Here is a 21,674-nt window from a genome sequence, read left to right as displayed (position 1 = left end):
TGTGTTAATGGACACATACTTTTTTGAGACGTTTCAGCTCAGTCCTCAGTCGTAGAGGCGGATCTGTGGCCGAACTCAGATATGAATATTTAATCCTATCGGGGGATAATTACAGATGTCCATCAGGTAGTAGCCACTTACCATCAAAATAATCTCAATGGCGTCTAAAATCTTTACGTTTTAATCTACAAAATCGTCTTGGTTGGCCCTTAAACTAATCCATGGTATAAAATTTGCACTCACCATCGCAATGGTTATTTATTGACGGTGGAACGAAAATATCCTGTTACACAATAATGTGAGACGTGATTCGAACCAGTATAAGGCCCTAAAACCAGTGTCAATGCCCCAGCCACGTTACCCTTTCGCTTTAAGATGCAAAAGTTCTTAAATTGTCTCATAATGTCCCTAATAATAACCAAGTAGATCGTAATGTAGACAGACGTGTTGGTAATTAATTTTAGTTATTAGCAAGTAAGAAAGAATCGTATTTCTTACACAAAAGCGGAGTACGGAATGTGGGTATTAAAATAATATATCTTGCTTAAGTCCTTCTTTGAGCACAAAAAGAAATATATTCTACGAATGTGTAAATACTTAGCAGAGAAACCTACCAAAGAAACTAATATTTCGTTATTGAAATCTCAAATCGTGCCGTGTATTTGCTATGTGATATCCAAATAAATGTGTTGTATATGTAATGTTAAATGTTCAAAATTGACTTAGGTGAGCAATAGGTTTTTCAGTTTTATATATTTCTTTATATCTTGTATGTCGTTACAAACCTCAGTTACATAGAATTTTTTTTTAGTCACATAGAGTTTGTGTAGTCGCATATCGTTGTAATCAACAGGGGTTGTGAGAGGAGCGTAAATTGCTCCCCCCAAGGCAGAGCCCGATAGAAGGGCATCGCGTTAGGAGGACTCCAGTTGTGTTCCGTTGGAGATCCCGGAGTTCCCCACCAAACGCTGAGGACGGCCACCGGGGGAGTTTTATTGTGGTAAAAGTCCCACATAACCCGGCATCACTCTATCTTTTGAAGGTTTCCCCCTCGTCAACAAAAAAAAAAATCCCTTTCCTATTGTCTCAGATTTATCGTCAAAAAGATTTGCAATAAAATGTAGATTCTTGCATTTATTACACGCCTCGTTATTCTCTTAACAACGAAGCCGCACGTTAAAAGCAATCAGTCGGAACCTCTACAAGTGCAAACTTTTACTAAATCACAGCACGTTTCAGAAAACAAACGATTCAGAGGTCAAACGTTTCTGCGAAGTTCTCGCATTTAGTGCACCTTCAAGAAGTTGGCGCCTTTGTCTTGTCGTAACTTTGAGCTTTCATTTAAATTAAACTACTATTTACTTCAAGAAATTTTACTTGACAGATTACCACCTCGATAAATAACATCCTTCTATTTTCCAGCAATATTAACACGTAAATAATTGCCTCTATGAAATAGACTATACAAAAATAATGTTACAAATTTTTACACGGGTCCGTACTCCAAAAATGTTAAGACAATATGACAGTAACTAAATAAATGGCAATGAGATTAAAAATTACTTTCCTCAACAAAATAGAATCCGCGCCAGAATCGTCGACCACTTCTTTGCAGCACTTTGTACCTATTTCCACGACCTTCGGGTAGAAATCAGTCCAAAATTCAAACGCTTTGTAATTTACATTTTCTGGCGTGCTCATTGTAAAGTTTTGTCTATCTATTATAAAATAGCCAGGCTTCTCTATTTCAAACGGGTCCCACTGAATAATAACTCCTGAGTTAGTAGGATTAGAATACCATGCAAAATTGGTCCACATTTTCATAATAATGTCGGAAATGCTTTTGTCTCTGTAGTCCCATTTACTCAAGTCCTCGGGCAAGGCCAAATGAGGCATTCCAAAGGCGAAGATTAAATCAAAATTGTGAGGCACTAGTATCCAATCTGGTATTCCTTCATTAGCTATGTCGGAAAAAGGTTTCAGGTCAAATCTGTAAAGATAGATCGGAGCATGTTTGCTTATATACTTAGCAAGTTGATACGTAGTCGATCCATGAACTTTGTCCGTGTAAAAATCTAGAAAGAGTTTTCTCAAAATAGTTTCATTTGTCGTAGGCGGTATGGGTTTGTAAAAGAACGCTACTGCTTCTTGTATATGATGTTGGTTGGTGAAGCAGGAACTGTTGTCAACTGTTATATCGGACAGAATAACTTCTTCCCGCATAACATCGAACTCTCTTTGACTGAGTCCTGTGTCTTCACTGCCCTTGTCGAGAAGAAGAGCGTCCTCCATGTTTGTGTAGCCAGTCAGAATAGGAACGGGTGAGAATATTTCATCTTTGAACATTTTGCTGGGAACATCTGGCAAGAATGGTATTGATACATTACTAAATCCGTTATCAACAATCGGCTTCCATTCAGCCAATGGTTCACCAATGTCCAATAGAGCTTGATAGTTGACTCGTCGTAGACAATCCAACAGCTGAAATGTGGGCTTTCGGAAGCAGCTGAAAGCATTGGCTACTTTGTCGACTGTTATCAGCTCTTTTCTAGCTATGTTAACTGTGTCTGGTGATAGAACGTTTCCGCTCATGGCGATAGCTTTTTGGAACAATCCTGATGAGTAGGACGATATCAAGTGGAGTCCAACGCTCACTGCGCCGGCGTCGTGGCCAAAAATACACACGTTGTCGGGGTCACCGCCAAAACTTTCTATATTAGTTTTGACCCAAGTTAAGGCTGCAACTTGGTCTAATAAACCGAAATTCCCAGACGCCTCGTTGTCTAAAGTCGAGAAGAATCCGAAGATGTTCAAACGGTACGCGATCGAGACGAATATTACCTGAAAAGCAAATAGTTATTATATTTAAATAAGTTCATATAAATTCTTTGACTTAAAATACCTCCGTACTAGGACTGTATCTAATAATTTCATTCACTTAAGCGGCTCTATATCTGCATAACTGGACCCTAATTTAAATTTTTGATTCACTTAAGGGACTACGGGACTAATTTGGCACCAAAAATCTTTATTTAAGAAAAATATTATAATTTAGTGTGCATGAATTATTTTATTTAACTTTTAGGGTCAATGCATCCAACATTAATCCCCCTTAGTACTCCTGTGCTATATAACATTACAATTCTGATTGGGTGGCAATGACATAGTTAACTGAGGCCTTCCGTTTAGCCCTTAAGGGTAGCAATGCATTTGTGCCAGATTTCAGGTAGGACTGCAATCATGTTGTGGTTGATTACAGATGTCTATGGGCGGCAGTGGTACCTTACCATCAGATGGATTATATGGACCAGTTGGACTAGTTTGCAACTTAATATTGTAAAAGTATTATTACTTTAAGGTTTACTCACCCGTTGTTTCAGTACAAGTTGAAATGGATTCAGAGAGTTGGGGCTTCCTCTAACGAAGTCTCCGCCATGAATCCAGACCATTGTTGGAAGACCCTCCAGCTTCAATTCTGTAAATAATTATTACTTTATTAAACTCTGATATGGATACGGTATTGAGCGGTCGTACTTATACCTCAAGGCAGAGATTCTCAAACTTATTCTGAGTATAACACCAACTAATAGGTACACTTTGAGAATCAGTTATTTTATAGCATGCCACAAAATATTTTTAAATCATGATAATTCTCTAGTTTAATTTATGGATCTCATATGTGTTTTTTGTAGCAATTATCGTCTGACCTGGCCGGGGATTGAACGCGGTACCCTTTGCATGTCAAACTGGTATTAAAACCGACGCGTCACATGGGTTACTTGCTTAAGATCATTCAAGTATTCTGATAGAGTTAAATAAAACGAATTTTTGGACAAGTAGGTCCTTCTCCATTGTGACAACTTATACCCAGCAGTGAGATAGTACATCTTAATGATAACTTATTTCCTATTCATTATTAATAATATCTGTTACCTACTTCATCTTTACAAAATATCAGCCACTAAGAGAGTATTTAAAAAACTTTTGCATAAAATAAAAATGTTTCGACTTTGGACTACCAACGGCAGTGATTAACCCCTGAGGAATAAGCTTGATGAATTTTCATAATGAAGAAAAGAACTGTTTGAAAAATTTGCAGTAGCAGTTTTTGTAAAATTTATAACTTTTTAATCATCTACATAAAAGTACTAAGTATTATAATTATTTGTATTATTATCTTTTTTTTATAATATAAAAGTAGTAAGCGAGCATTTAGCAAATGCTACTGATTATATTTTGGCGCCCAAATCAACAGTGAACGATACTGACTATGTCGCAACTACAAGCAATACAGTGGTTGATAGATCGGTTTTATTGCAAAGACAATTTTGTGGTTGCCATAAGAGAGTTACGAAAAGCTGCACATCTAAACAATTAAGTTATTCATATGTAAATAAAACATGCTAGCGATAACATCATGTCGCTGTAGTGTGATGCTGTTGCAATACATGTGAATAGGCACTAAGTCTGTGTGTTTCTCTTCGTAGCTCTTATTACGGGGATTCAAATACGGTCTTTCTAATTTCAAGTCAGTTTTCATTGCAATGTTTCTTAGCGACATTTTAGCTTATGAGTTCTTATAAAACTTAGGTTAACTGATAAAATGTTCTGAAAATGCAGTACCTTCAAATACGTTCTATTTTCAATGCAGGTTTCTTGCAATCTGTTCCTTAGCAACGTGAATTCATAAGAGTTCGGAATAAATATATATTATTGATGACTCATAAATAGTTCTAAAAATGCATCTTGTAAGTCTATAAATAGGGGATGATAGGACTAGCTTTAATAAAGTGCAAACGACATGCAAATGACTAAGCTTGCTCGTAATTTTGTAGAATGAACAATGCACGCTCATATTTCAAAGAATTCCCCATTTCTATGTTATGACGAGTGGTTGAGTTAGGGCTGTCGATTTCTGTCTTTCAGTTGAATTAAATTTATATTCTTCTCACAACTTTTTACGGTAGAAGAACAGAGTTGCGAATCTAGGATTTTTTGCAAGTTGTGTTTTTGATGGCATATGTTAATGCCATATTTATTTCGCGGTCGAGTGTGTTTCTCAGATTTGATTTCTTAATCGCCTTCAGGATATTCACGAGAGCAAGAGGTAAAAGGTTGTGCTTTTTTGAGCAGCGGAAAACTCAATCTGTTAACTTTAACGAAATCTTGTTTCCCAATTCTCGTAGTGGCACTCAGTCATTATTAAAGCATCAACCAACCTATTTCAAAAAGCATTCATAAAGAAATAGATACTCAAGATTTTTCTGAAAATTCTATAGAAATATAAGACTTGACTACTCGTACTTTAAAAAGTAGCATATGTCCCTTTACAATTAAGACGAATCTAACGACACGGCTTACGTTAAAATCAAGCCGTTCGGACAGCAGAGCATGTTAAAGAATGAGATATACATTCATACACTTGAAAAACATTACCCTCCGCAATTTATTTAAAAACGAAACCACCGTTACGCTTCCTCTGTGAAAATTTCATGTATCTATCTATTACGGTTCCAGAAATATAGACCTGTGAGAGACGGACAGACGGACAGACAGCGAAGTATTAGTACTACGGTTCCGTTTTATCCCTTTGGGTACGGAACCCTAAAAAGGAAAAATAAAGGAAATAAAATTTTCAACTTTTTTTATGCCACTGTACTATTATATTACTGTACCTACTGTATAATTTCAGTGGATATATAAATTTAGAATACTAAAAATAAACCGACACCATAGGGCGACTTCTGGTGGCCCTAAATTGTATTCAGGTCACGAACGAGATTAAGGTTAGGTCGACCACGTCAAAGCGGCTAACGAGTAGTACGCTATTGGCACGGAATTCTTGCATTAATGACTGGAATTTACTTTAAAACTAGCTTTCGCCCCCGGCTTTAACCGCTTTCACCCCTCTGTTAGTGTTTTATACTCGACAAAATTATACGACTGAATAACAGCTGACCGAGGGTTTTATGTGTTGTTGGTTTTTGCTATTTTATAGATATGTTACCACCGCCACACCTATTTCTGCCTCATAACAGCAGTGTTAAATGCTGCTGTATTATGGATTTAAGGATGTGATAAGGGAGACATACTTTTCCGATGCGTTCCAGCTTAGTCCTCAGGAGTAGCTGCGCATCTGTGGCCGACCTCAGGTAGGAATATTAAATCCTAACTTGGGTTAATTACAGATGTTCATAGGCGGTAGTAGCCACTTACCATCAGGTGGACTGCATGCTCGTCTGTTACTGCTATATTATAAAAAAAAATATGTTGAGATAATTTCATGTGGTCGCTAAGGTATTATTCCCACTGCTGAAAACTTGTGCCGTGCGTAGCCAAAAATTATTAGTCTATGGTGCCGTGTGAGAGGTTTCGGCCATGCACCGCACTAGACAAGTGCGTGTTTATAGACATTTTATTGTGTTTCCTTGCGACGAAGCAGCAAGTGATGATTAATTTTTAGTACGCATGTTACCTGCCTGTACTGTGCCTGAGTTTTGGACCTCCCGACCTCCCGATACAAAGACCGAGACCGAGAAATCGTACCATAATCACATATTCTAGTTCCTAAAGATGCAAAGTCTGGGGCAAACTGATCCAAGGGTGTCAAGCAAGGGAATCTTGCAAGAAGATTCCGAAGCTACTCTATAACAATTTGTATTGTGGCCACCGAGGGAGATAAGTGAGTTAAAACCTCACTTAAATCTTTTCCCTCGAAGGGTTGGGTATTATTTGAAGATTTCCCTGAGGGAAAGAGTTTTTTATTTGTTTCAGGAAACAAAAAGTAAATTATACACTTAATTCTTTTGATAGCGTGTTAATAAATAAATATTTTTTTACAATGTAGTCGTAGCACACGAGCATGCAGTCCTCCAGATGGCAAGTGGCTACTGCCGTTCATGGACATCTGTAATCAACCAAGTGTGGTAATATCTGTGACTGAGCTCAGGTAGGAATTTAAGTTTATATGGGGTTGATTACAAATGTCCATGGGCGGCAGTAGCCACTTACCAGCAGGTGGATTGCTCGATTGCTACTCCTTAATTATAAAAAAAAAACTTTATTGATAATTTGAATTTCATATAATATATAAAATAATTAACCTTATGCACTGTTTCACCTTTATTATTATTTAACTGTGACATTTAGGTCATAGTTGTGTAAATTATCGTAATTACTAGAATGCATGTTAGCGTTCGCTCTTTCATTTTCTTGTTACTTTCTTCGGTTGCAATTATTTAACACTTAATTTTGCGGTGAAGTTTTGCATGACTATTGTGAGTAATGTTTCAAGTTGTGGATAAAGTTATGTTGTCAGAAAATATTATTTAAGCTTTTGTGAAGTACGTTTTGTGCAACCGACCATGCGGTGATTGGAAGCGATGTTATGCATTATAGAAAATTGTTTAGTTACTGGTATATTTAATGTTTTCAATGAAATTGTAACTAATAAACATATAGGGCAGCTTCTGGTAATTTCTGGTCATTGCTGTTTATGTCACCAACCATGGAATATGCGATCAACCCGAAATAAAACTCTACCTGACGTCAGTTTGACTAATTTTTAGAATATCAATCTAATCTATACTGTACATATTTTGTGAACTTTAAATAAAAATATCAAAAATCAATAGTGCTGACAGCGTAGCATTTACTATAATTTACCTATAAACTTGACTAATAATTTCAGGTGATTATTTCGGAACAATCGAGATTGTAATGGAGGTGTCAATATTCGAATTCCTGATGATTTCACTTAATACTTAATAGCACAGAAAAGCGTATCTCAAAGTAGGTAGGTATCAGACGCATATCGTAAGCCTGTCAATTCGGTTGGAACTAATTAAAAAACCAATTAAATCGAAGGCTACATACGCGGACCGACTTGAAAAATCTAGCATTTAAAGTCCCTTGTGGTTCAAACAACGGAAATTAGAACTGTAATGACCAAGCCACTGTAGGTTAGTTCGAATAGTTAGATCGCGTTAAATTTTACTAAGTTTGAACGTAATTATGCTGTGCTCGTAAGGTAGTTTAATAAGCAGGAAACTTTGAAGTTAAGTAGGTACTTTGTTGCATCGTTAACTATGTTCCTATCTGAATGAGCGATAATTACATATTTTAGTTACTTACGGAATATTAAAATATCTAAAAGTATATTGGTTGGTTATTTTTATCTAAAAGTGTATTAATTGTTTGAAAAGTCATTTTTTATATTTGAACCTGACGATAAAGCAGACGTGCTATCTGATGGAAAGTAGTTACCGTCGCCTATGGACATTTGCAACACCAGAGGAGTCGCCAATGCATAGCTGGCTTTGAAGGAGAGTTCTTTTTGCACCTTTTTTGAAGAGCCTCATGTCATAGCGCTCCGGGAATACTTCGGGAGGAAGTTCGTTCCACATCTTGCACGTCCGTGGCAAGAAGGTCCGTGCAAACCGAATCGTGGAGCACCGGCACGAGTCCAGTTGATGTGGATGGAACTTCATCCTTGACTGTCGCAGTAGGATATTAGATGCCCGAGAAGACGCTGCTGCCCATCGATCTGGTATCCTTAGTCGCCTTCTACGACACCCACTGGCAGGCATGGGGTGGTCTATTTGCTGCCGGAGCCACACGGCACAATGCGCGTAAGTCGCGAGAAACAACTAGTTTAAATATAAGATATAATATATAGTGATTGTCTCTTTATTACACAGTTAACAACATAAAATTTTATGTTTCATCTTCCGAGCTGTAAAAGTCCGAAAATAAGAAAGCAAAGCCCAAGTCATTGCCCTAATAATAAATAAATAATAAGCCCCAAGAGATCCACACTTGATTTTAAGACGACACATGCCAAGCGCGATTTCTTTATACTCGTACCTTCATTGTCCATTGGAGTAGGGTTCTCTCATTGCGAAAAATGTTTGGCAATGTATGATATACGAAACATAGTCTAAGAAAGATATTTGTATCTTATTTTATTAAATATATAAATGGAAAATAATAATAATAGTTAGTAACCATTGTCGTCCAAAGATATTTGTTATTAACCTAAGATGGGATTGGAATCCAGTTGTGCAATTAAGTGGTGCAAAAACAACATGAAATCGAAGAAAATATCGTTTCATTCGTAAATGCTCTAAAAATAGATTTTTTAATGTTTTTCAAACACAAAAATAGATGACAGTGGCAATTTCAATTGTCAAAACTGGTTACATTTTTTGTTAGGAGTGAGTAATCTTTACTAATCTATGCCTAAAGCCCTCTTACTTTAAGAGGAGATCCGTGCGCAGTAGTGAGGATTATTAGATTAACGAAGTACCAGTCGACCAACGTTTACATAACCAAATTTTTATATAAACACAATTAATATTTAGTGATGAGGCGTAAAACAAAGGATCTATTAGTACGTGATAGTAAATGTAATTGCGGTCTCACGTCTGCCATAATTAATAACGCTCAGGCACGCTTTATGACCAGTGATTTAGTGTTATGACCTTTAAGAGATTGTACAGTAAATGATTGTACACTTTCCTTTGTACTATTAAGAAGAGACGAGATAAATTTAGGTAATAAGTTTTTGAAAAACATATTTTATTCAAAAATATGATTTGTAAAATAATAAACTAAAACTAAACTATAACTGATGTGAAAACATTTTTGTATCGAATTTATTTGTAAATTAACATGCTACCTTTCATATATGTAACTAGCTGTGCCCCGCGGTTTCACCCGCGTTAAAAAAATCTAACAATATACATAACATAAAATATAAGTAGCCTAAGTTACTTCTTATTACATCAGCTACCTGCCAATAAAAGTCCTGTCAAAATCGGTCCAGCCATTTCAGAGATTAACCAGAACAAACAGACGGACAGACAGACAAAACTTGTAAAAAATGTTATTTTGTTGTATGTACCGTATGTATATTCATATGCATGTAATAATAAGCGGTTGTTTCAATATTAAAACCGACACTCCAATTTTATTTATACGTATAGAAGATATATAATAGCGAAGTAGAAAACAAGCGTGCTATTTACCTGATGTTAAATGGCTACTGCCGCTTGTGGACATCTGTAATCAACTCCAGATGACATTAGATTCCTATCGGAAGTTAGCTACATTAGCGTTGCTACCCCTGACGACTAAGTTGAAACGTGTCAGACAAGTATGTCCCTTTTACCACTACCTTCAAAGCGGAACCCAGCTGTAAATATTAAAAACTACCTTTATTAGCGGAATAGCTGTGACGATAGCGCCTCTGGAGTCGTACCACAAAGGGTTCTACACTCACATACATCTTTGTTTTTTTTTCGCAGAATTACCGAGAAAAGGCCCTGTCGCAGTCAAACTTAGAAGTCATCTACCTTCCGATATCACCTCAACTTACGTAAGCACCAAGCATATTTTAGTTAATCAACAACCCATTACTGTCCCACTACTGCGCACGGCTTTCCTCTCAGACTGAGAAGGATTTGACCATAGTGCACCGCGCTGGCCAGGTGTGTATTGGTGTGTACTAGAATAGGGCTACGGTTTCCCCTGCCTGTCGTAAGAGGCGACAAAAAGGTGGCTTCCGGGGTTGCGGGCGGCAAGAGTGGGAGCTCGAACCGTCCAGTATGCTACCCCGGGAAGGACGGTGGTATGTGTGGTCGCATACCGTCGTAATCACCAGGTATTCCGTTGTTCCGTTCCGTGTTCCGTTGGAGATCCCGGAGTTCTCCAACAAGCGCTGAGGACGGCCACCGGGGGGGTTTTAGTGCGGTAAAAAGCCCACATAACCCGGGGGTTCGCTCCCACGTCGTCGGGTACCTTTTGAAGGTTTCCCCCTCGAAAAGAAAAAAGAAGGTGTGTATTGGTAGAGTTCACATTTCTCACATACCTTTGAAAACTTTTTTATAAGATTTCTCAGGTATCCAGGTTTCCTCAGGATGTTTTCCTTCACCGTTAATGCAAGTGATAATTAATTAATAATACGAAACGTAACTTTGAAAAATTAGACCATGCCTGGGATTTGAACCTCGGTCCCCGCGATTGAGAGGCTTGTCAACCACTGGCTATCACTGCAAGCATTTAGTTACTTTGTGTATATTCTTGGTATTTAGCGATGACTGACAAAACCAGGTTATCGTTTGAGGCTGTCAGTTTTGTTATAAGTACCCGTATCGCTTAGAGAATATTTAATTGTTTTCTACGAAGGTATGTGCTCATAACACAAATAGAATTGGTAATTAGACAACTATTTAGTTTATGATTGAATAATCCTAGAAATAAAGGTATTTCCAATAGTTTGTCTGTTTTGAATATTTGATAAGGTAGGTTGAAACTTGGCCTCTCAAAGAAATAAGGTTTGAATGCCAAGCACTTCTGATCTTACGAAATTTGTGTATTACACCTTGATGATTACTGAGAGATATATATATATAAGCCTAAGAGCCTTTTTCCACACTCATACATTACACAAAACAATAACGTAATAACATAGCAATCTAAAGTTTCTACAAAAATTGATTTCTGCCTGGCCGGGGAGCGAACGCAGAACCCTCTGACTTTTGATCTCCGCTATACGATTTCTCATAAGTGAAATTGGATATAAGTTTAATATACCTGTCATAAAATACGGCTATTTTAATTTAGTATTTTATACTATATATCTACCTACCTATAAAATAGTATAGGTATTTTATTTTGTTACATATGATAAGAACTTAATTTTAAACTAATTGTGTTTATACTAAAAAATATGCAAACTACAACACTGCACAAATACACAAATAACCAGCAGCAACTTATAACAGCTGTAAAATATGAATGTTTCTTAACCATAAAATACCAAATTGTTTCCATTCTGTTCAAGGAGGTAAGCGAAGGAATTTCCCGTAACTAGAGTTTAAGTTTCGGAACTCGTTGCGGATCCTTTAAACTGCGGATAACTCCTAAATAGTTAGTAATTGAAGCGAGAACTTCCTTTATAAGTTTCAAGCTATTGAGATGATCTCGGTGCATCTTGTTTAAGTAGAAGAAAATATTGAAAGTTTTAATCTCATCAAACATTGCTCTCCCACTGTTGGGCATGTGTCTCCTCTGAGAGTGAGGAGTTTATCGGTCATAACTCACCGCGCCCACTAAGTTTAATCTGAAAGATTACATTATTAAGATTTTTTTTATTTCAGGTGTGTAAGATTCCTTACGATCTTTTCCTTTACCGTTACAGCAAGTGATAAATAATTTTTCTAATGCATATATAATACTTTAAAAAATCAAAAGTGCTTACCTGGGACTCGAACTCGGTCCCTTCCAGTGAGAGTCCGAGTTTTAACAACCGTACTAATTTTAAATAGCTCAAAACATTACATTAAGCTTTTTTGTCCTGCTTATTGCACAAGATGATCAATGCAATTAAATTAGAAATTATTTATTTTGGAAACTAATTGATACATTTACAAAGAAACAATAAACTTTGAAAATAATATGGTCAAATTTCAAACTAGTTAATAAGCTACTAAGCAATCGTCTTTTAGCTAACTGTTTTAGTTCACTGAAAACAGATATTGATATGTATTACTCGTATGTTAAAAATATCTCTGTAGCATCTAAATAGCAAATGTACCACAAAAAATATTGTATCCAATTTAAGCGGGCGGCGTTATTTTCTTTAAAAAATTACAATCTGTTTGTGCCGCGTTACTTTTGGACATATGTTCTCAACCTTTGGGTTTCAAAACTAAAATTACCTACAAGTTATTTAAAAAGATTTAGTTGACTGCGATATTTATATTAAATAAATACTTGACACATTTGAGATAAAAAAAAGCTTATTATTTCTTTGAAATCCCTTTAAATATATCAAGAATTATATTTTAGATTTTTAAATAGATAATAGTTTTAAGAAAAGGTTTTAATATAATGTGGTTTACAACACGAATAAAATATGTGCAAATAAACTTAAGTATGCATTTAGAAATTAAGAAATATTTTTGAATTGCAATCAAAATATGATTAATTTATTAGCATACATTATGTAGTTTGATTAATTTGTTACGGTATCACGGTGACAGTTTAATTTACACCTCTGTTCTCTTATGGCACGTGTCAAAACCATTATTAACCAGTGCCCTTAGTATGAGTTTTTACGTTTTGACAAAAAATACTTTGTTTTTGTTTACGTATTTCCCATACATTTCCAATCAGTTCTGATACAATCCGCAGGGGCGCTGATTGGAAATGTGTGGGCAAATACTTAAACAAATACCAAAGCAGTCATTTTTGTAAAAACGTGAAAAACATGCTAAGGATACAGACAATCTTTCTCAGTAACTATGTTAAAAACAAAACAATAAGGGAAAAATCTAAGGAGTTTAAATCCTTGCAGAAAGATTGAATTGCACGAGGCGTGTAAACGTGGATTTACAATTACCATTATCGTTTTTCTTTTGAACCGGGCAATAACCATTATATGAAGAACCTCGGAACATTCCTCGGGCGATAGAAATAACGTTATCCTGCTTTTTATTTTCTCATTGCAGAGGCCAAAGTAAATTGGCAGTGTCAGGAAGGATTTCTTTGTGTTTGTGAAAGAATGCTCGCTTTTTCCATTCTTGTTCTTACCTTTTTAAGTTGGCGTTTGAGATATGCGAACTTAAAGTGTAGAATTTTCGCATTTGAAGAAAAGTATGAACATTACTATTTAATGTCCAGAGCTTTTTATGCGAAAAATTTCATTTAAAAACAGAATGTTTTATGAATATAATGTACTTAGCGACATCAGACCAAAAATAGAAAGACGATACCTTGGAGATTGCATTGAAGCACAATTTGCACTGAGATAAGATTGTGATACGTTTCTCAAGCCATTAGTAAAATAAATCAGAACACAGCAACGCATAGTACTGTTATTGTTAGGCAGAAATAGGTGGTGGCGGTGGTGCCATACAAACATTTTCTTATAGAACAGGAGGGTTACTACCATCTCTTAACACAATATTATTTTAATCATACTTTTACTTTTTTGCAGGAAATTCTACTTTTTAAGCAAAATATGACAATTTCAGTAGGTTTTATACAATGGATAAGCGAAAAATTAATAAGGGTTTAAGTTTGTTCAACTGTGTATGACGTATTAAATAATAGTCATCTTGAAGGTCTTGAAGGCGTGTAATCTTATAGTCACATAAAAGGTACAGAGTAACGATATAATAACTATACGTAAGTAAGTTCACACTAGTGATTAGAAGTATTATAACTACACAAGTATCTCCGTTATTCGACTGTTCTTGCTGAAGTCTCCGACCAGAATGTTGCTCTCTGTTAATTCGAGCGCCTTAAAGGTGTCGTCCCCACTTCACCTACCCGCATCTGTTTTTAAACTGTAGTATCAAATGCGTCACTTATTACTTTAATGTAACGTTATAAAAATGTGATATCGTTAATATCCAAGCTTCTTATTAACGACGATAACATTCGGCCGTCCTGCTCACACGTTCGTCCTCGATCGTGTATGGTCTGATGCAAGAGCTGCAAAAGAAAACCAGTTGTTTAATGCCTAAGTCCAGAAGAGTTACACATTTTTTTGTAATACCGACTCGCACGTAAGAGGCCCGAACTGTTTATCAAAAACATGGCTTAAACTATACGCATTTTCTTGCAATACCGACTCGCATGTAAAAGGCCCGAACTGTTGATCCGAACCAAGGCTTAAACTAGGTGATGTTCATACAGAATCACACTAGTTGTATATTACCTAGGTTATAAATCTGCCCCAACAGTGTTCACCACGGATTTCTGTTGCAGGCATAGTTCATAAGGACTCTTTACATGAATGTCATATGCGCGACAGGTATTGAAGCGAATGCATTAGACCATTGTTAAATAATAAAAAACACGGTTATAACTAGGTGATGTTCATATAGGATCACTCTAGTCATGTATCACCGCAGTTTTTGTACCTTGTTTACGATAACATTCGGCCAGTGCTCAACTCAAATTTACTCCAAAAATGCAACATTCACTTAGTGTCTTCAAGGTACTCGATGCCTTGGGTCAACCCAACCATATGCATCACCAAGAGACACCCGTGAACATCACACTGCTCGAGGCATCTGCACTAATCCATCTTAACTCCAGATAAATAAAAATCAAACCACAAAGTTTCCTACACCTACAGTAATGACAACATCTAGCTGCCCACTTTATTTATGCCTGGATTCTAAGTCCAATAGTTAAATCTCTAACAACCATTGATTCGATAAAGTTACGCATCAGAATAACGACGTTTATCTTATTAGTGCATTTCGGAATGCTCAACAACCTGTTCAATAACTGTTATACTGATAGATAGATAGATATATAGTTGGCCACTAAATGAATCTGTGCGACTCAAAATACTATTATAACATTATTATATTACTACTTAGTACTTCTTTTAATACAAATAGTTGCCTTTCCAACGTACGTCTTTTATCAACTGATGAAGCAGTATCAAAATAATAATATATCGTTTATATTTGAAATGAATTATATTAAAGTTAAAGACTAAATAATGGTAAACCATGAATTTCACACAATATAACACGTAATAAGTTGTATGAACCCATTTTTTTTACGTTATTTATCACAAATTCAAATTATTTCTTTCAAAGTAGGGCTACATAACCCACTTGAAAGTCAGAAAGAAAATTCAATACATTAAATTGAATTTATATTCGGTTATAATAATACATACTATTACATGAATTTCAAAATTTAATTAACAAAGCTTAACCGACCCATGCGTTCACGTCAGCGACATACTTTTTTTTTATTTCACCACAAGTTTTAAATTAATATTCCCATAAGGAAATTATGGTTTGGGGGCTATTTTATTGTAAAAGTTATGCATTATACTAAGAAAGATTTGCTAGACTTTACGTAAACGTAGTTTTTTTTTTTTTTTTTTTTAAATATCAAATAATGTTATGGAAAGAATAAACACATTAAAATGGTTCGTTAATCTAAACGGAGTTTAAACAGAGCTTGTCTTACATTGAGTTCCTCGGAAGCGGATTTTTTTTCCGTAGTTATCAAACGGATAGTGTTATTGAATACATACTCGTAAACTACCTACCAAGAAAAATGACTTCAGAAACCGGCCATTATTTAACTATACTTATTTGTGTCTACAACTGATAAAATATTTTTTTAAACACGCTTTTATTTTTGCCACGCTTTTATTAACTTGACCTGTATGTATGTAACGGAATATTTGAATCCGATTTTACCTACTTTGAACGGTCTGATTAATTTAAAATTTTTGAATACTTATGACATGACATGATTTTAATAATCTTGTCCAATTCTAATTTTGTCTCATCAGGATCGTCAGATTTAAAACTATAACTGTTTTACATAACATGTGGCTCCTTATCAATCACAACCTAAAATTTCTATGACCTGAAAAAGGTATTTTAAAGTTGATCATGATTTTATACCAGTCAGCCAAACAAACAGTTAGTCAAACTATCTTATGATGCACCTTATTACCGAACAATTCATACTTATTATATATATTTCAAACGCCTCGGCTTCACCTGACTTTTATATAGTTTGTAATAAAAATTATATTGGTGCGTAATATCTGTATATATTATATTAATATAATATGTATCATTTACAACCAACACTCTCAAGGAGACGCTCGATGTTTCTATAGAGAAAACCTAGACATGACGCAATTGTGAACCGTATGAAATTTATCATCATCATCAACAACCCATTACTGTCCCACTGCTGGGCACGGGTCTCCTCTCAAAATGAGAAGGATTAGGCCATAGTCCACCGCGCTGGCCAAGTGCGTATTGGTAGACTTCACATACCTTTGAGATTTTTTATATATCTCTCAGGTATGCAGGTTTCCTCACGATGTTTTCCTTCACCGTTTAGCAAGTGATAATTAATTTCTAATACGCACATAACTTTGAAAAATCAGAGGTGCGTGCCTGGGATTTGAACCTCGGACCCCTCGATCGAGAGGCCGAGTTTCTTAACCACTAGGCTATCACTGCTATTATTGTATAAGAAAATCCCATCGAAATGTACCTATGCTTTTATTTGATTATATTATTAAACAACATTATTATTCATTTGGCTATGATATACCTATAATAAGAATGAAATCTTCACGTGTTTACATCGAATATATTTGAAAAAGAATTTTTTTTCTGTCGGTTTGTATGTTTGAAAATGCATTAAAACCGAAACTACGAAGTTGATATCAAAAGTATACATTTTTTTAAACATTACATGACCAGGTAATGGAGTATTCCAAATTACCAACGTACTCCGTGATCTTGACAGACGGCATTGTATAATTCACATTATATTTTGAATCCACATGAACAAAGTCGCAGGCAAGACTCGTTTTAAAAATGCAATTCAAATTATATTCTGAATCCACATGAACAAAGTCGCAGGCAAGACTCATTTTAAATATGGTATACAAGAGACTATCTAAATTTATGTAGGCTTCAGTGACCGTTTCTCACTTAATACGTATAATAACTTAATTTCTGTTACTTGTAAATAGAACTAAGCGCAAGTTATAAAAGCATCAATTTATTATTATTATTATTATTTTATTTAAAATTATTTATTCTGAATCCCATACAAAGTAGATCCCGTTTATAATTTCGTAAGTGGCTCACATAATTGATAATATCGATAGTCTAAGCGTCTCAACGTTTAAGGTACAAAACTTCATTTACCAGTATTTGATAGTGCCCAATTTTCAAACAAAAAGGACGTGTAATGTTTCAAATTCAAATTTAAAGTTTTCAAATTAAGAGATGTAATGAAATATTAATACAAAACGAAGCGTTGCATAATTAATTTAAAATAGACATCTAATATTCTGTATAAGTGAGTCAGTCAGAAGTAGAATGGGAGACTTTTTTTTTAAATATTATATTCCAAAGACCGCAGCGTATAAGTTTCTCAGTTTTCTTATAGATCATTAACTGATGTGCATTTATACTTTATGGGTGTCAAAATACAGTAGTACACAGTACTGCGCGAGATCGCCTAGAATTGATGGAAAGCTCAAATTTGGCGACGTACTCCTTGCTTCTTTCATAACAAATACGTATCAAGTATATGAAATCAAAAGGAAACTTTCATTGATCTATAAAATGAAAATGTGAACAATGTAGATGTGAATGCCAGTTTATTTTTAAATAAAGCCAATTTATATCCATATAAACATAAACCCTTAAACTCATTGACCATTTCCCTCGTGGGTACAATCAGCCACTCAATACGGTGGTCGTGATACTTATTTGCAGCCAGTTAAATATTTACCACGTAGATATTATATATTTCTGTACAATTATGAATAATCAAAATTTTGCAACCTAATAAACGTGTCAGTTATATCAAGTAGGTATACTGTACTCTGTAACTGCACTTGTTGTTACCGCATAGTCCCTTCCATACAATAATAACAAACGCATATACGTAAATCTAGTTGATTCAACATTAAAAGTTATCAAAAATAAATACAAGTCTAATCTGTATGCAATTTATGGCGTACATTAGCCTATATTAACAACCATTAGGTTCCCATATATGCCTCTCTATATCTATACAGCCTGACATTTAAGAATAAAGACCCTTAAAATATTTTCATAAGTTGGTGTATTTATATATATTTCATAAGTAGGTGTACCTTTAGACCAATTAGGATTTACTTTTCACACCACAGACTATAGCCAAATGATCAGAGTTACCACAAGAACTGCTTTGCAAAAAATTTTTTTTTTTAGACACTCACAGAAAATGAACTTATTTTGAAGTAAACTCTTCAGTTTATAATGTTAACAAGTAATTTGAGAAGATTAAAGTTTGTATTGTTTTCAGAGGGTATTAACATATCATTTAATTATTAGTTAATTTATGTAACAATTAGGACAATTCGTTCCAGTATTAAGAATTATCGGTATGCACAATTTTACTATATATATATTTTTAAATTGAGCCTCCAATTATAATAGCAACAATAATTATATTAATCAATTATATCTTGTTTTCAACATACTAGTCTCAATCTATCCATTCAAATACTTTGCCCTTACATCAAAGACATTTATCTACCTTCATTTTTACTTATTACCGAGATTGAACTCACATATGACAAAATAATGTTTTAACTCACGGTTTTTAGTCCTGTGTCAAGGATGTTCGTACTTACGAATCGCCGTTCATGATTGCGAGCGGATTCTTCACGAGCACTTCTGATATTAAATAATAGTCATCTTGAAGGTCTTGAAGGCGTGTAATCTTATAGTCACATAAAAGGTACAGAGTAACGATATAATAACTATACGTAAGTAATTTCACACTAGTGATTAGAAGTATTATAACTACACAAGTATCTCCGTTATTCGACTGTTCTTGCTGAAGTCTCCGACCAGAATGTTGCTCTCTGTTAATTCGAGCGCCTTTAAGGTGTCGTCCCCACTTCACCTACCCGCATCTGTTTTTAAACTGTAGTATCAAATGCGTCACTTATTACTTTAATGTAACGTTATAAAAATGTGATATCGTTAATATCCAAGCTTCTTATTAACGACGATAACAGACGGAATATTTTACTGTTTTAAGGAGGAAATAAAACTTTCCTAAACTATGATGGTTTTTAAAAGATGATGGTAGGCCCCAGGACGTCATTCTGAAGCCGATCACAGATACGTTGCTATTCATGATGGTTAAGACTGTCTCCTCATGTGTAGACGCAATTTATATCTTTCAATAATTTGTTCGCAAGCCTGTCTATCTTTAAGTCTATCTATTTTGGTCTGAGTGTGTGACCTCTAGTGTGAAATGAAATCTCAAATGATATGCGCCCTTGAAAGCTTGATTGCTAGCCCTACCATTTGTAAATCTCATATTCAGTAATTTAAGGTTCATATAGGGATTTGAGTCACTTTATTATGTAGGGTTAGAGTTTATTAAGAAAATTAATAGTTATTGTTGGACGAAAATGTTTTATTATGTATGTTACTAACAAAGTATTACTAAACCTTACAATGGTGAGTGTTCTGAGAAACTGTTTGATCTGGTGCCTACGTCACCTTCCTTCATCGCACCATTCGCCGAGGGATGAAGTTCAATCCACATCACCTGGACCCGTGGCGGTCCTCACGGTTCGATTTCAACGGTCATTTTACCGCGTACGTGCAAAATGTAGAAAGAAGTTCCTCCTGAAGTATTCCTGGAGCACTATGACATGCGGCTCTTTAAGAGGGGTACAAAAAGAGTTTTCCTCTAAAGCCGGCGATGCATTGGCGACTCCTCTGGTGTTGCAAATGTCCAAAGGCGAAGGTGATTGCTTTCCACCAGGTAGTTCGTCTGCCTCATCGTTAGGTAGAAATATAAAAAAAGAAAAACCTACTAACTAACTAAACTTTGTTACTATCCACACTTAACTGTGAATGGGTCTAATATTAATTATAAGAAAAGTAAATAAAAGTAAAAATGTCATGAGAAACTTTTTAAATTCAATAAAATAGATTCTCAATTGTAAGACAGCTACTTTCATCTTATTAAAGAGAAATTCGAACGATTCGAAAGATTGTTTGAAAGAGATATCGATTATGAATTCGTCATTCATTTGCATTCTTTTATCCATTTCGTGATATCTTTTACTGAAATTCTCTGAAGGATTAGTATACTAAGTCTTTGCTCTGTCTCCTATGAAATGTTAAGGGCACTGAACTCATACAAGTTAGTTCTATTGGATTATTATGTGATTGTCTCAGAGCCCCAGCAGATATGCTACTTTCAATATCGGTGATCGACGATTTAGCTGCTTTTTAAGCTAGATGCAGTAATAAAACGCTGCACCCTGCACATGTATGAGCAGCTACTTTTAGACGCTCGATACAGCAACGGACTTCAAATAAACGATGCAGTATTAATACAGTCTCTGAAACACGCGTTTTTGAAACCGCGACCGAATAAAGCAGCTTGTCAAAACGTGGTGCAACTACGAAGTCACTAAAACGCGTCTGCTAACGCCATAAGAGCCTTTTACTCTGTCTTTTAATATGCTTATGTCACTGATCTCAGTAGCACATAAAACCCTTTTCGGTCTGTAGGATATTTTATAGTGTAGGTACATGATATGCATCCTTGACTAAGGCCCATAATTCAGCGCATAGAAAGCTAGATAGTTAATTGTATCAGGCGTTACTTTGCGGAAATACATACTATTAAGTTAAGATTAAAACCATTTCGCAACAATCCGCTACAAATATGTATGATGGTATAATTTTTAAACCATACCATGTACCACTCTTCCTCCCTCAAAGGATGCGTGCAGATGCAAAAATTAAAAATATACACCACCAATACCATACATACCACCACCAACACGTGTTTCGCTCCAATACGGAGCATCATCAGGGTAAGTTGACTCTACGACGGTTAATCGTTAAGGGTCTTAACTTAAGGGAAAGCTACGTTAAATACTTGAACGAAAGGAAACAAATAATTGAAACGGACCAAATTCTGTAAATTTTCATGGGATGCACTAGTTATGTACCTACACATTATAAGATCTCTCGCAGTTATGAAAAAGACCTAAGCCCAGCAGTGGAACCTAAAAGGGCAGCCATCATCAAAATGAAGGCTCAATTTATTCCAACAGCCTCGGA

General features: G+C 35.3%; 1 protein-coding gene across 1 annotated transcript in view; it reads right to left on the bottom strand.

The window, feature by feature from the left end:
• Positions 1 to 1,405: 1,405 nt before the first annotated feature.
• Positions 1,406 to 21,674, bottom strand: part of LOC140753842 (carboxylesterase 1E) — a 30,489-nt gene continuing 10,220 nt past the window's right edge. The window contains exons 2-3 of the mRNA XM_073088643.1: positions 3,369 to 3,475; positions 1,406 to 2,841 (exon numbers count right to left, since the gene is read on the bottom strand). Coding sequence (XP_072944744.1) covers positions 1,513 to 2,841; positions 3,369 to 3,475 — 1,436 coding nt within the window. The 3' untranslated portion in view covers positions 1,406 to 1,512. The remainder of the gene's footprint in view (positions 2,842 to 3,368; positions 3,476 to 21,674) is intronic.

Source organism: Epargyreus clarus, unplaced genomic scaffold (genome assembly GCF_041222505.1).
Source record: "Epargyreus clarus isolate Ecla_fem2 unplaced genomic scaffold, WU_Ecla_fem_2.2 ptg000027l, whole genome shotgun sequence".
Lineage (NCBI taxonomy): Eukaryota > Metazoa > Arthropoda > Insecta > Lepidoptera > Hesperiidae > Epargyreus > Epargyreus clarus.
This window is presented reverse-complemented; position numbering and strand designations above follow the sequence as displayed.